Source organism: Pecten maximus, chromosome 3, assembly GCF_902652985.1.
Source record: "Pecten maximus chromosome 3, xPecMax1.1, whole genome shotgun sequence".
Lineage (NCBI taxonomy): Eukaryota > Metazoa > Mollusca > Bivalvia > Pectinida > Pectinidae > Pecten > Pecten maximus.
The window spans coordinates 15,211,178-15,225,589 of NC_047017.1; the positions used below are offsets into that span (position 1 = coordinate 15,211,178).

At 36.2% G+C, this 14,412-nt stretch overlaps 1 protein-coding gene across 1 annotated transcript; it reads left to right on the forward strand.

Moving 5' to 3' along the window:
* Positions 1-2,692: 2,692 nt before the first annotated feature.
* LOC117324636 (circumsporozoite protein-like) lies at positions 2,693-3,352 on the forward strand. The gene has a single exon (XM_033880560.1). It carries the CDS (start codon positions 2,693-2,695, stop codon positions 3,350-3,352), a length of 660 nt encoding a protein of 219 aa, XP_033736451.1.
* The last annotated feature ends 11,060 nt before the right edge of the window (positions 3,353-14,412 follow it).

Sequence of the window (14,412 nt, forward strand, 5' to 3'; positions counted from 1 at the left end):
ATTCCAGCAGTATCTAAATAAAATCCACTCCACTTCCTTTTAGAAGTAACCAAAATGAAGAAAATAACTGCACAATAAAAAGTTTCTTACTGTTCCGAAGTATATATAACTAAACTACGACTCAAAACTATAAACTAAACCTCTCTACACATTTACATACACTCTATCTAAAATAATCACATAAAATCTAAATGTCTCTGTATTGATAAGACCTACTCTTTGCCTCTATCATCTCCTGCTCTATGAAGTAACATCAAACTCTCAAATCTCCTCTCTAATATCTCCTCTAACCACTTGATCTAAAAACAAATCCCTACTCTAAGTTATCAGGCCTTTTTATATACCAACAGCAAACTAATCTTGACCATTGACATATCACTCACTAAACCCAGCTACCTATACACTATAGATGCTAAACTTAACCACCAACAGAGTCTAATAATAGAATGACATCATGGTCAAGTTCTATATATATATAAAACCTCTGGAAACTTCCACAGGAAGTGACTATAAACAGATCATGACCTCATACCTATTTATACCCGAGCTGAGAATGAATTTTAGTTCAGTACCCAAATGACCACATACCCATTTATAACCAGTCCTCAAGACTGACCAGGCCGCTTATTGGCTATGCATATATCAGTTGTGGAGAATGACCACATGCCTATTTATAAACCAACCTATAAGAACCTAACCAGCCTCATGATAAGATGTACATACAATAGCCCCTGAGAAATAACCCCCAAAGTACTATTATATATCATCCTAAGAAGGAGCTGACAACTGTTCGCACTTAAGACCGAAATCATTACACCAGCCTAAACAACTCCACTGCTGTTAACTCTATCAATTACTATTTAAAACCTTATCTCTGAACTCTCCAATCAACCAGGCCAATTTGAAGCTACTTCCATATCACCACTACACTGACCATCTACATACAGTTAACCTGTTGTATACTAATTGACTCACCTTAAAAAAATGAAAATGAGAACCTCACATCAGTATTTGATTTGCAGACTCATTCATTTACATTCAGCCGAAAAAATTCCGCACGGAAAAAATCTGTATCGTTCCAAATATCGGTATCGCCGGAGTTTGAAACTGGTATCAGGGTGTCCCCAAAATTCAACGGTGTTTGAAAAACGTGCATTCATAAGAAATTCTCTCTGTTCAGAGTGTACCAGAAAGACGGAACAGTCTTTACGAACGGACCGCTTGAAAAACACGAAGCCAACAACGGTTTACAAACTTTATTTTATTTGATCATGAACTCGAAGAGTTTAGGGAGGCAGTATTTAAAACTTCCTCTTTACTGGCCCATTGACTCAGCACCAGTCTTCATCATTAACAGGTCCTGTTGTCTTCTTCTGTACTCCTCTTCAATAAAGTCGAAGGTGAGGTGTCCAGATTCTGGCGCTTTGATCAAGTTGCGGTGGAACCTCAAGTAGAACTCGTTCTCGGGTACATTGTGGAACTGATCATATCTTGTGATCTTTTCGCCGCAACACCACGACATCATCTCGCCGCATTTCTGGTGGTACTTCTTACTGTTGATCTTGTAGACCTCTATAGCATAGGTGCTTAGCACGTTTACAAGTCCAAGACCGATTATACACTAAGTCTATATATTAGTCTATAATCGGTCTTGGACTTACAAACGTGCTAAGCACCTATGTATCAACACTAGATAAAAGCAGTTAGAGCACAATGTTATCTTATTCTTTAAAAGTCTTTACACGTCGCGTCCTCGCAGCGCATGACGCTGATCTCGTCCCATGAGCCACACGTTGTACACCTTGAAGAAGAGGGGCCGATTTCACATAGACAATATTAGCTGCGATAACGTAGCTCTGGACGACGGACGGACAATTTCTGACAGATGGTCGTCGTCAGTCGGAGAGCAGTGTAGTCAGGGTATGAATATTCGTTCTAATCGACACCAGAGACCTATATATATAGGTCTCTGTCGACACTCAGCCACGACCTCATATCGTCCTCTATCCTTTTTTTAGTTGCCTCAGAGGCCTTTATCAAAAATGTAGTGTCTTTGTATCCAAGATCGCCTAATTCTAAGCTCATGTCTGCCACGTATTCATCGATAGCTTCCATTTCTTTTCTAAATTCCGCGGAGGTAACACACCTGGATCTTTCACGAAATTTTCTCAGATCAGAATATATCTTGTTAGCTTTTACCTCATCTCCCTCCGTGTTCATTGTGTGTATCATGTTTTCTTTGTGTATAGTCGTCGCTGGTATGATGTGTGATGAGCTGCGACTGGGCTATTTATACAGAAAAATGCTCATGGTGTTGTGAAATACAAGGTTTCCGTGACGTCATTAAATAAAGATTTTATCGACTATGTTAGCCCGGTACAATGTTGAGACTGAATTCGAAGCTGTACGGCGTAGCCGGTGTAGCCCGTGAAGAGAGCATTAACGATAGCAGTATAGTAGCAATAAATGGATTCCAAGCCGTACGGGAGTTAAATACTCCACCGTAGCCGGTGTAGCCCGTGAAGAGAGCATTGACGATAGCAGTACAGTAACAATAATGGATTCGAAGCCGTACGGGAGTTAGATACTCCACCGTAGCCGGTGTAGCCCGTGAAGAGAGCATTGACGATAGCTGTATAGTAGATCCTTCCGTGAAAAAGGTTAACGGACTTGGAGGGCGCGTGACTTCCTTATGTTTTATTTTGAGGGAGATCCAATCCAATCCAGAATCCAATCCAATCCAATCAACAATCCAATCCAAAATCCAATCCAAAATCCACTCCAATCCAATCCAGAATCCAATCCAAAATCCAATCCAATCCAGAATCCAATCCAGAATCCAATCCAATCCAATCCAGAGTTCAATCCAATCCAGAATCCAATCCACTATCCAATCCAATCCAATCCAGAATCCAATCCAATCCACAATCCAATCCAAAATCCAATCCAATCCACAATCCAATTCAATCCACAATCCAATCCACAACCCAATCCAATCCACAATCCAATTCAATCCACAATACAATCCACAATCCAATTCAAACCAGAATCAAATCCAATCTCCAATCCACAATCCAATCCAATCCACAATCCAATCCACAATCCAATCCAATCCAATCCACAATCCAATCCAATCCAGAATCCAATGCAATCCAAAATCCAATCCAATCCAGAATCCAATCCAGAATCCAATCCAATCCACAATCCAATCCAATCCACAATCCAATTCAATCCACAATCCAATCCAATCCAGAATCCAATCCAATCCAATCCACAATCCAATCCCCACGTCCCCACGTTATATACAATCATACATCTCCACATTAGATACACTCATACATCCCCACATTAGGTAAACTCATACATCCCCATATTAGATAAATCATACATCCCCACATCAGATAAACTCATACATCCCCACATCAGATAAACTCATACATCCCCACATAGATACACTCATACATCCCCACATCAGATACACTCATACATCCCAACATTAGATACAATCATACATCCCCACATAAATACAGACATACATCCCCACCTTATATACACCCATACATCCACATTAGATACACTCATACATCCACATAAGATACACTCATACATCCCCACATAAGATACACTCATACATCCCCACATTAGATACACTCATACATCCCCACATTAGATACACTCATACATCCCCACATTAGATACACTCATACATCCTTCACATTAGATAAACTCATACATCTCCACATTAGATACAATCATACATCCCCACATTAGATACACTCATACATCCCCACATTAGATACACTCATACATCTCCACATTAGATACACTCATACATCCCCACATTAGATACACTCATACATCCCCACATCAGATACAATCATACATCCCCACATCAGATAAACTCATACATCTCCACATTAGATACAATCATACATCCCCACATCATATACAATCATACATCCCCACATTAGATACACTCATACATCCCCACATTAGATACAATCATACATCCCCACATTAGATACAATCATACATCCCCACATTAGATACAATCATACATCCTTCACATTAGATACAATCATACATCCTTCACATTAGATACACTCATACATCCCCACATTAGATACAATCATACATCTCCACATTATATACAATCATCCCCACATTAGATACACTCATACATCCCCACATTAGATACACTCATACATCCCCACATTAGATAAACTCATACATCCCCACATCAGATAAACTCATACATCCCCACATTAGATACACTCATACATCCCCACATCAGATACACTCATACATCCCCACATCAGATACACTCATACATCCCCACATCAGAAAAAATCATACATCCCCACATAGATACACTCATACATCTCCACATCAGAAAAAATCATACATTCCCACATAGATACACTCATACATCTCCACATTAGATATAATCATACATCCCCACATCAGATACACTCATACATCCCCACATCAGAAAAAATCATACATCCCCACATAGATACACTCATACATCTCCACATTAGATACAATCATACATCTCCACATTAGATACAATCATACATCCCCACATAAGATAAACTCATACATCCCCACATTAGATAAACTCATACATCCCCACATTAGATACAATCATACATCCCCACATAAGGTACACTCATACATCCCACATAAGATACACTCATACATCCCACATAAGATAAACTCATACATCCCAACATCAGATAAACTCATACATCCCCACATTAGATACACCCATACATCCCCACATTAGATACAATCATACATCCCCACATTAGATACACTCATACATCTCCACATTAGATAAACTCATACATCCCCACATCAGATAAACTCATACATCCCCACATTAGATACACTCATACATCTCCACATTAGTTACAATCATACATCCCCACATTAGATAAACTCATACATCCCCACATTAGATACACTCATACATCCTCACATTAGATAAACTCATACATCCCCACATTAGATACAATCATACATCCCAACATCAGATAAACTCATACATCCCAACATCAGATACACTCATACATCCCCACATAGATAAACTCATACATCCCCACATTAGATACACTCATACATCTCCACATCAGATAAACTCATACACCCCAACATTAGATAAACTCATACATCCCCACATTAGATACACTCATACATCCCCACATAAGATACACTCATACATCCCCACACAGATACACTCATACATCCCCACATAAGATAAACTCATACATCCCCAAATTAGATACAATCATACATCCCAACATCAGATAAACTCATACATCCCCACATCAGATACACTCATACACCCCAACATTAGATAAACTCATACATCCCCACATAAGATAAACTCATACATCCCCACATCAGATACACTCATACATCTCCACATCAGATACAATCATACATCCCCACATTAGATACAGTCATACATCCCCACATAGATACACTCATACATCTCCACATTAGATACAATCATACATCCCAACATCAGATAAACTCATACATCCCCACATAGATAAACTCATACATCCCCACATAAGATAAACTCATACATCCCCACATAAGATAAACTCATACATCTCCACATTAGATACACTCATACATCTCCACATTAGATACAATCATACATCCCAACATCAGATAAACTCATACATCCCCACATCAGATACACTCATACACCCCAACATTAGATAAACTCATACATCCCCACATAAGATAAACTCATACATCCCAACATTAGATAAACCCATACATCCCCACATCAGATACACTCATACACCCCAACATTAGATACAATCATACATCCTCACGTCAGATAAACTCATACATCCCCACATCAGATAAACTCATACATCCCCACATTAGATACACTCATACATCCCAACATTAGATACAATCATACATCCCACATAAGATAAACTCATACATCCCCACATCAGATACACACATACATCCCCACATCAGATAAACTCATACATCTCAACATCAGATACACTCATACATCTCAACATCAGATACACTCATACATCTCCACATTAGATACACTCATACATCCCCACATAAGATACACTCATACATCCCCACATCAGATACACTCATACACCCCAACATTAGATACAATCATACATCCCCACATTAGATACAATCATACATCCTCACGTCAGATAAACTCATACATCCCAACATCAGATTACCAGAGACTTATATATCTGCTATACAAGTCTATACCGAAACGGCATTATTTTCAGAGAATGGACCCAAATATATATGTTCTATGGCCAACTGTATCATGTGGTAAATATTAGGGGTGATTTGACCGAGAAGTATTTTTAAATTATAGTTTTAATCATTCGCGATTCGCGGCCCGATTGCCGTCTGAGTTGAATATTAATTCAATATATGTGGTTGAAATAACATAATTATTAAGACATAAATTAAAATATTATAAACTGTATATAATTCAATAATCAACACAAAGGTTGCTGAGTTAAAATCATTTAACATTTTAGAATCGTATTATTTTTATGTTACATTTCATGATTACCTTTTTTTTTTTTTACACATCTCTGTTTTATAATTCCCATATCCTCATTATCACGAGCAAATTCCACATGACATTGTATAATACAGGATTCAATATGTTATCCACGGTTATACATATTACATAATATGCAAGATATAGTGAGTGCAGGGCAGAGTAAAATATGATGATTTCCATTTTCATACGGAATTCTATGTTAATAATTATTACCTTGATGATAAGTAAGATTATGAACTTTATATTATGGTTGATTAGACTACTTAGATTCAATTTCTGTATGAAATATTTGTTTGCTTTTCCTTGCTATTGAATAGCTTGTTACATATATTTACTGGACAATTTATAGTCATTCAACATATTTCAACTACAGGTAAGGCTATAGACTGCTTCATAAAACTTCCAACTTTAAAGAGAATGTCTTCGTTATTTATTGAGTTATTTATTATTTATTTCAATTTCAAGAGACCCAAAGGTTCAATTACAGAATTGATAACAAATTAATAAGATATAACATAAGAGTAAATTAAATACACTTAGTAAGAGCAAATACAGTATATAAAGTGCATACACATGTAAAATAGAATTGATGCCCTAAATAAAAATCATCTAAACAATCAAGTAATATGTAATTCTAAAAACAAATCTTCAAGTCCGACTTGAATCTTTTAAGTGAGATGTTAAAAAACTGTCAGGAACATGTCCAAGGTAGTTTAAATTAATTTGGACTATGTTAAGAACACTACATTTTCTTACATTAATCCGGCATTTATAGGGATAAAACGGAGTTGAGCAACTCGACCTTGAAAAACGATGTGGAAATAAAAAGTTAATTTATCTTGCTATAAATAACTATAAAGTTCAATCACGCAGGCTATGAACAGATTTGAATAAAACATAAAAAAAATATGTATTTACGTCTACATTCCCGACTAGGTAAGTAATTGTGTACACATCTGCATGTAAAATAGACCATCATAGGCTAATTTTGATTTAAAAAAAAAAACCACTTTGATTTGCGATCATTTACATGTGGCCTCAAAGTTGTTTCTCCCTCTAAGAAAATTTTGCTCATAACTCAAAGCTTTCGTCCTGACAGCTATTGTTTGGATTGCTTGACTTTTTCTATTTCTTTGTAACCGGTTAAACGTCTAACACACACAATGTCAGAAGCTGTTATATCCACGAGTTTATCTACGGAGATGGGCCATTTGTAATAATTCATGTTGAAGAAATGAAACTTCATAGTTTGGCATCAAAAGTTGATGTTCGTACCAAATAAATAACACAAAACAAATAACACAGATACAAACAAAAATTTATCTTTCTCACGTTACTACCCTTCTCTCCAAGATCTCAAGATCGAGACCATATCCCGCTGTTCCTAAAAATGTGGCCCCGGCGGTCTCGGAATGAAGGATTTTGAACCATTTCTTCGAAAGCTTCTGGGGGCCTAGGCGACCCCTCGCCATAATTTTATCCCATAATTTTCTGTCTCACGACCATTCACTCCTATTAAACATCACATCCGCCATGAGATAAGGTTTCCGGCGACGTCAGTAAAAGATTTTATCGACTATTTAAGCCTGGTACAATGTTACAATAATGAGGCCGTTGAGCCGTATATAGAGGAGTACGACTTGTACCATAACCATGATAACTCCGCCGTAGCCAGTCCCAAGCCCGTGTTGGGATCACCAACATAATGAGCGTTGATAATTTAGTGGGACGATAGTTAAAGTAGAAAAGAGGTTGTCCGCCCTGTATTCCGAAGGCCGTTACTCCGAAGGTCCGATAGTCCGAAGGCCCAATATTCCGAGTCTGGGAGTAACGAGGACTCACACAACTAAATAATTTACTATATGTTATTACTAGTGACCCCACCCTTTATTCGCTCGTTTGAAGTTCAAATGATGTGAAATTTATATAAAATTAAAGTTTGAAGTTTTTTTTCTATCGGATAAATGTTGCATATTAGAGCACACGGGTACTCGAAAGACAGTAACCCTGACATTAACAGTACACTAGCTGGGGAAGCCCCACCGGCCTTTTTACACCTCGAATCCTACGCCATTCTATTTTCAGTAGGAGTGTATATTTTTGATTTTCTAAACCTCAAGACCCTACACTTTATTCTCGTATATAGAAAGTACCCATTTCATATGTTATTTACTCAGGAAAACAGCTACAAACCTAAGAAACACATTTTCCTCAGGGACTTGGTTCAGGAGAAACACCATGTAGTTTACCCGGATATTACTGGATTATTTTGATTATAATGAATTTGTAATGTTTATGATAATACGATGATACGGGATGTCACGTGCACCCATTTTTCCCGCTCTAAACAAAATCTTGCACAGACCGCACGTTCTAAAAAAATTATAATAGTAATGATAAATATTGACTTCTTTCAAACAGAGACCTATATACTAGTATATAGGTCTCTGTTTCAAATAATAATTAAAATCCCAGCAACATATGAACTCTTCTCAGAAAAAAAACAGTGAAGAGGAAGGGTTGATTATTTCCCGCCAAACACTCCCAAACAGATACAGTTAAATGACTTCAATTAGAAAAAGAAAAAAACCATTTATATATTATATGGATAAATGGAGCATTTTGGATTAAGTTGTTTTTTAATTATAGGAAAGTGGCATGAGAAGAAGAGGAGAGGGGTTAGGGTGGGGGTGGGAGTTAGGAAGTGATACTCGAATCTTCCCGACCTTCTCAAGAAGTTTTGCACAACTTTGGCGATTTTTATATTGTCAGCTGAGGAAATATTCGTGTCACCATTGCAAAGTACATCTACATTAACAGGACCGTACCAGGTTAAATCAGCAATAAGAGTTCCTCTTAAGTTATTGTACAGGGGACAGTTCAGAAAAAAATGATGGGAATCTTCACAGGGATGTCCACACTGACAAGCAGGTGAATCTTTAAAAGATCATAGCTTAGTGCACTTGCTCGATATCTTATTATGTTGTGTAGAATATTTAGTTTTCGAGGACCATAGCTGATAAACTGCTTGTCATATATACTGTTTACTGTCATAGATTTTTTTTAGATTAGATTTGAAGGAACTCAAAAGTAGGCGAGTTTCTGATAGTGTACATAGTAACACAATTGACGAAGGAAGACAACTTTTTGACTCGTGCCCTGCCCGGGCCTCGAACTCACGATCTATATCCTTAAATGACCCCGGTTCTTAACAGGACGTTAAACAAAATAAACCAAAGCAAATGGTCAAAATTTAGAAAATGTCTGATTTTAATGAAAAATTGGTACGTACATGTGGTTGGGTTATACGAACACAAAGGCAGTGTTAATTATTTATAATTTGTCTAAGTAAGTAATGGTTATTGTATTGTTATGCCCCCGCCATAAAATAGGGGGTGAGGTCAAAAAGCGCTGTCCATGTCCGTCCCATCCAATCTTCAAGGTTTACACCTAGCAAGCTTCATTCTTTGACAGATTTTCATCAAACACTATTCAAAGGTCAAAAGGTCAAGTGTGAGTATACATCTAGCAACTACATTCAAAGATTATCATAAAAATTCATACAAAGGTCGATTTTGAGTATGCTTCTGACGGTGCATGTTTCGGGGTATCTAGTGGCAGCGAGGGCATTTATGTCTTTCAGACATTTTCTACTTTATTGTTGCGATACGAGATATATTCACAGAAGCAATGATGTTTTAAGTACATATACTTTTAAAATTCGAGAAACACATACACTGTATGTTTTATTTTGACATATTATAAATTTTAAAGGTTATTGTTTTATTTTGACATATATAGTCAAACTGTTAACTCGAACTCGGATAACTCGAATACGCCAATATATTATTTGAAATCAAATAAGCGTGTTTTTGTTAAGGGACTTTTTACGATATTCAATTATACATACCAGATCGTCTACATTGAAACTCGGTTAACTCGAAGAGTCAGGTTTTAACGATTCCGACGACTTCGAGTTAACGAGGTTTTACTGTAATAGATGTTCTTATTAAGAGTCATTTTAAAGGTTGATGTAGTAAACAAAATATTGAAAATAAACGTTGTCAATATCAACCCAGCATGACCATCTGGAATGTTGATGAATGCGCTTACATATATACTTACATATATACTTAAGCAAATTTTCTCGGGCAAAATACTTGCCCTAATACTTTTCATGGAATTTGTATGATACTCCCGGACATGAGAAGGTGTCGTGTCTTTTTCCTGGATTTTTTTTGGTGTGACTTTTGCATAAAATATTATCAAATAATACTATAATCATGCTGAAATCTAATTCTTCACCATACCTTTTAGTTTCCTATTCTTTAAAAAGAAGTGAAAATTTTAATGTTTGGGTTTTTCGCTTCGCTGTTAAATCAACCATTTCAGGTAAAAGTAGATTTCAATTGATTCCACGAGGAAAAGGGGTATCTGAAAGCTCTTTTACACATGCCAGACAATCTAACAGCTATATTCAGATACGTGCTGAATGTAAACTATATAGCATTGTTAGATCTCCTATCCCTTAAAATGTATTTATTTTCTTATATAAGATATGTTATCACAATAATATGCCGAAACACAATACAACATAGAATTATAATTCAACTCATTCCATTATAACAATTATACACAACGAGAATTTTTTTTTTTCAAATATGTGTGTGTGTATTTCGGCACAAATTGCATGAAACTTGTAGAAAAAATAATCTGATACTTTCTTTCTAAAGTAAAATAAGCGCCTATATCATCTATTGTTAAACGTACATGTAGTGAATGAGCGAATAGTGAAAATTGGAGATAATATCTCATTTACATATTTAAATTGCTCATTTAAATATGATTTAAAATTTGGGCATAGTAACATTTAAAAAATTTTCTGGGGTCTGATCTAGCCCACCATCCTCCCTTTGGTGCCATTCCTATAAAGGACTACTTACAACCGGAAACCAGGGTGAAGTCTGATTTACATATTTGTTACTGTTAATCTTAAAATGAATTATAAAACATCAACCAAAAGAACAGGTCCGGAGTTATATATGCGCATAGAGTACAAAATTCACTATTGGAATTTTCCTCACTACATGACAGTTGGTAAGATGCAGAAATGAATCAATACTTTTAAGGAAATCGTTTGCTTTCAAACGTTAGGTGAACGTTACTATACGTATGCTTAGGAATGTTATTGAATATAATGAAACACAGCTTTCTGAACGCAGATAGACAGAGAAATCTAATTTTCAAATGTACAGATTTTGATATTTTATATGTACCATTTGTCTGATCTTCAATGAAATTAGTAAATTAATGTATTTTTAAATCATTAGGTTTGCACACCGACGCTGTCACGAATGTTTTGCCTTATATATCAAGGCTGCTAAATAGTGGGATTAATGTCTTCAAACGAGACCAAGTGTGGTTTTCCTGGCTTAATATATGGAATTTTGAGTCTGCAAAAATTTCCCTTTATGCTGACGATAGTAATGGTATTTGCTGCACCCATTCATCTATTCAAAAACTATTCTTCTGGTGTGATTTGTATGGCAAGGGGTCTGGGGCTAAATTGAATAGGCTAAAATCAAAGGGAATTTGGTTGGGGAAGTGGAAATCTCGTTCTGATCATCCTTTTGGCATAAGCTGGATAGAAAAGCATAAAATTTGTGGGGTTTTGGTAGGTAATAATATTACCCCTGACGAGATTTGGCAGCCGGTTTTTATAAAATTTTCAAGGACCTTAGATTTATGGAAAATGCGAAATTTATCTTTGACACAAAAATCAATTATTATAAAGGTCCTTGCGTGCAGTAAAATTTGGTATGTTGGTACTATTGTCACAATGCCTAGGCATTATTTGACACTTTATCAGAGAACGCTGTTTAGATTTCTGTTGAATTCCAGGGCGGAGCCACTTGCGCGCTCCGTAGCTTATGGTTATCCTGCTAGTGGTGGACTCTCTATTGTTAATATTAATGTAAAACTACAAGCTATTCGGCTGAGGCACTGTCAAAAATTTGTTTGTGAACAGTCTGAAGCCAAGTGGAGATTTTTTACTATGTATTGGCTCTCTATTCAGTTTCGTGATTTTTATTCTTTTGATAATAATTTCCCTCATAGTGAGTGGTGTCCCCCTTTTTATACTTGTATGTATGAACAGTTCAAAAAGTATAAAACGGATTTTCCGGATAGTAGTTTTGAGTCATCGTCGACTAAAGATTTTTATTTACAAATATTGTCTGGCATTATTAAGGCACCACGTGTTATAAGACTTTTTCCATTAGTTGACTTCAAGTCTGTTTTTCTGAATGTATGCAACAAGTTTTTGGATACCCGCTCTAGGGATGTAGTTTTTAAAATTGTTCATGAAATATTACCTGTTAATTTTCGCATGTACAAATTTGGTGTCGATGCGTCGAAAAATTGTACATTTTGTGATGGTTTTGAAACCATTTCGCACTTATTTTATGAATGCTCCTTTATTCAACCTTTAGTTGCATTAGTTAATTCTTGGGTACACCAGATTTTAGATGGAAAGGTCCCTACTGATTCAGAGCTTTGGCGTTTTCATGCCCCTGTGGGTCTCACTCTAAAAGTAAAGTCTCTTGTTCTGTATTTAATGGCAGAATCCCTATCATCGATTTGGTTTATCCGTTGTTCCAAGAAATTGTACCAAAAGTCACCTACTTCTAATTCTCTTGTCTGCCATTTTCTTAACAACATCTGTATGCGTATGCAATCTGATTTTTCCCGTTTTCCCCAGATGATTTTCTCTGAGTACTGGTGTACTACAAATATATTTTGCTCCATCCAAGAGGGTAAACTGGTATCCGATCTGTTTCTTTTATAATTACATCGATGGTTTTGTGCTTTATTTATTTATTTATTTAAAATTGTTTTTTTAAAGGAGTTATGTATTGATAATAATTACAATGTTGATTCCATATTACTTTCCAATTATTGAATGACGTTTTTATCTGTAAATATTGAATAAAATTTTATGAAACTTAAAAAAAAAAAAATATAAGCCTGGGTTGTCACATGAACACGGTTCCCTGGTAGTTAAGCTTCCGAACTCTGACCCTTATCTGAGAGAGTGTCCTAGGCTCGGCTATAACCGTAGCACCGTGGAGAAGGTTACCGGACTTAGAGGGCGCAGGGAGCGCGAAGCGTGAATATGGCGAGAGATACGAGCGTGAACTTTTTCAATCATATCTGCACCGTGTAAATTTTGAATTTCTAAAGCCATCTAACACCTAATGGTCTTATTCTCCTTGAACGTTTTAAGGGTTCCCATGGAATATATATACAATATTTCGGTGATATTTTGCCCCTTTTTTTATCAGTTAGAGTCTATATTTCAGCGTTCTGTAAAATAACCAATCTTATAACATTGTGCAAGTTATGGTTTATAATAAGTATATTGGATATGTTATTTGGGTAAAATGTTCTATGACCCAACACAGAAGCTGAGCCCTCGACAGGATTGATCAGGCTACCAGGAAACTGAATATGTATGTGTGGGATGGTGTATGTTTATCAGAATATGTATACAGGTATAGGAGTATGTATGGTTTGTATGTATTTATCCTTGTAGTTAAATTGATGATGATGATGATGATGATTATTATATGATGATTAGTATGATGATGATGATGATGATGATGATGATGATTAGATGATGATGATGATGACTGATGATGATGATGATGAGATTATGATGGTTATGAGTATGATGATAATGATTAGTAGGATGATTAGTATGATATGATGATGATGATGATGAGTATGTTGATGATGATGATTAGTATGATGATGATATTATGATGATG

Excerpts from the sequence above, each read along its gene's own strand:
- LOC117324636 (XM_033880560.1), top strand. The coding sequence starts at position 2,693 with ATGTTTTATTTTGAGGGAGATCCAATCCAATCCAGAATCCAATCCAAT.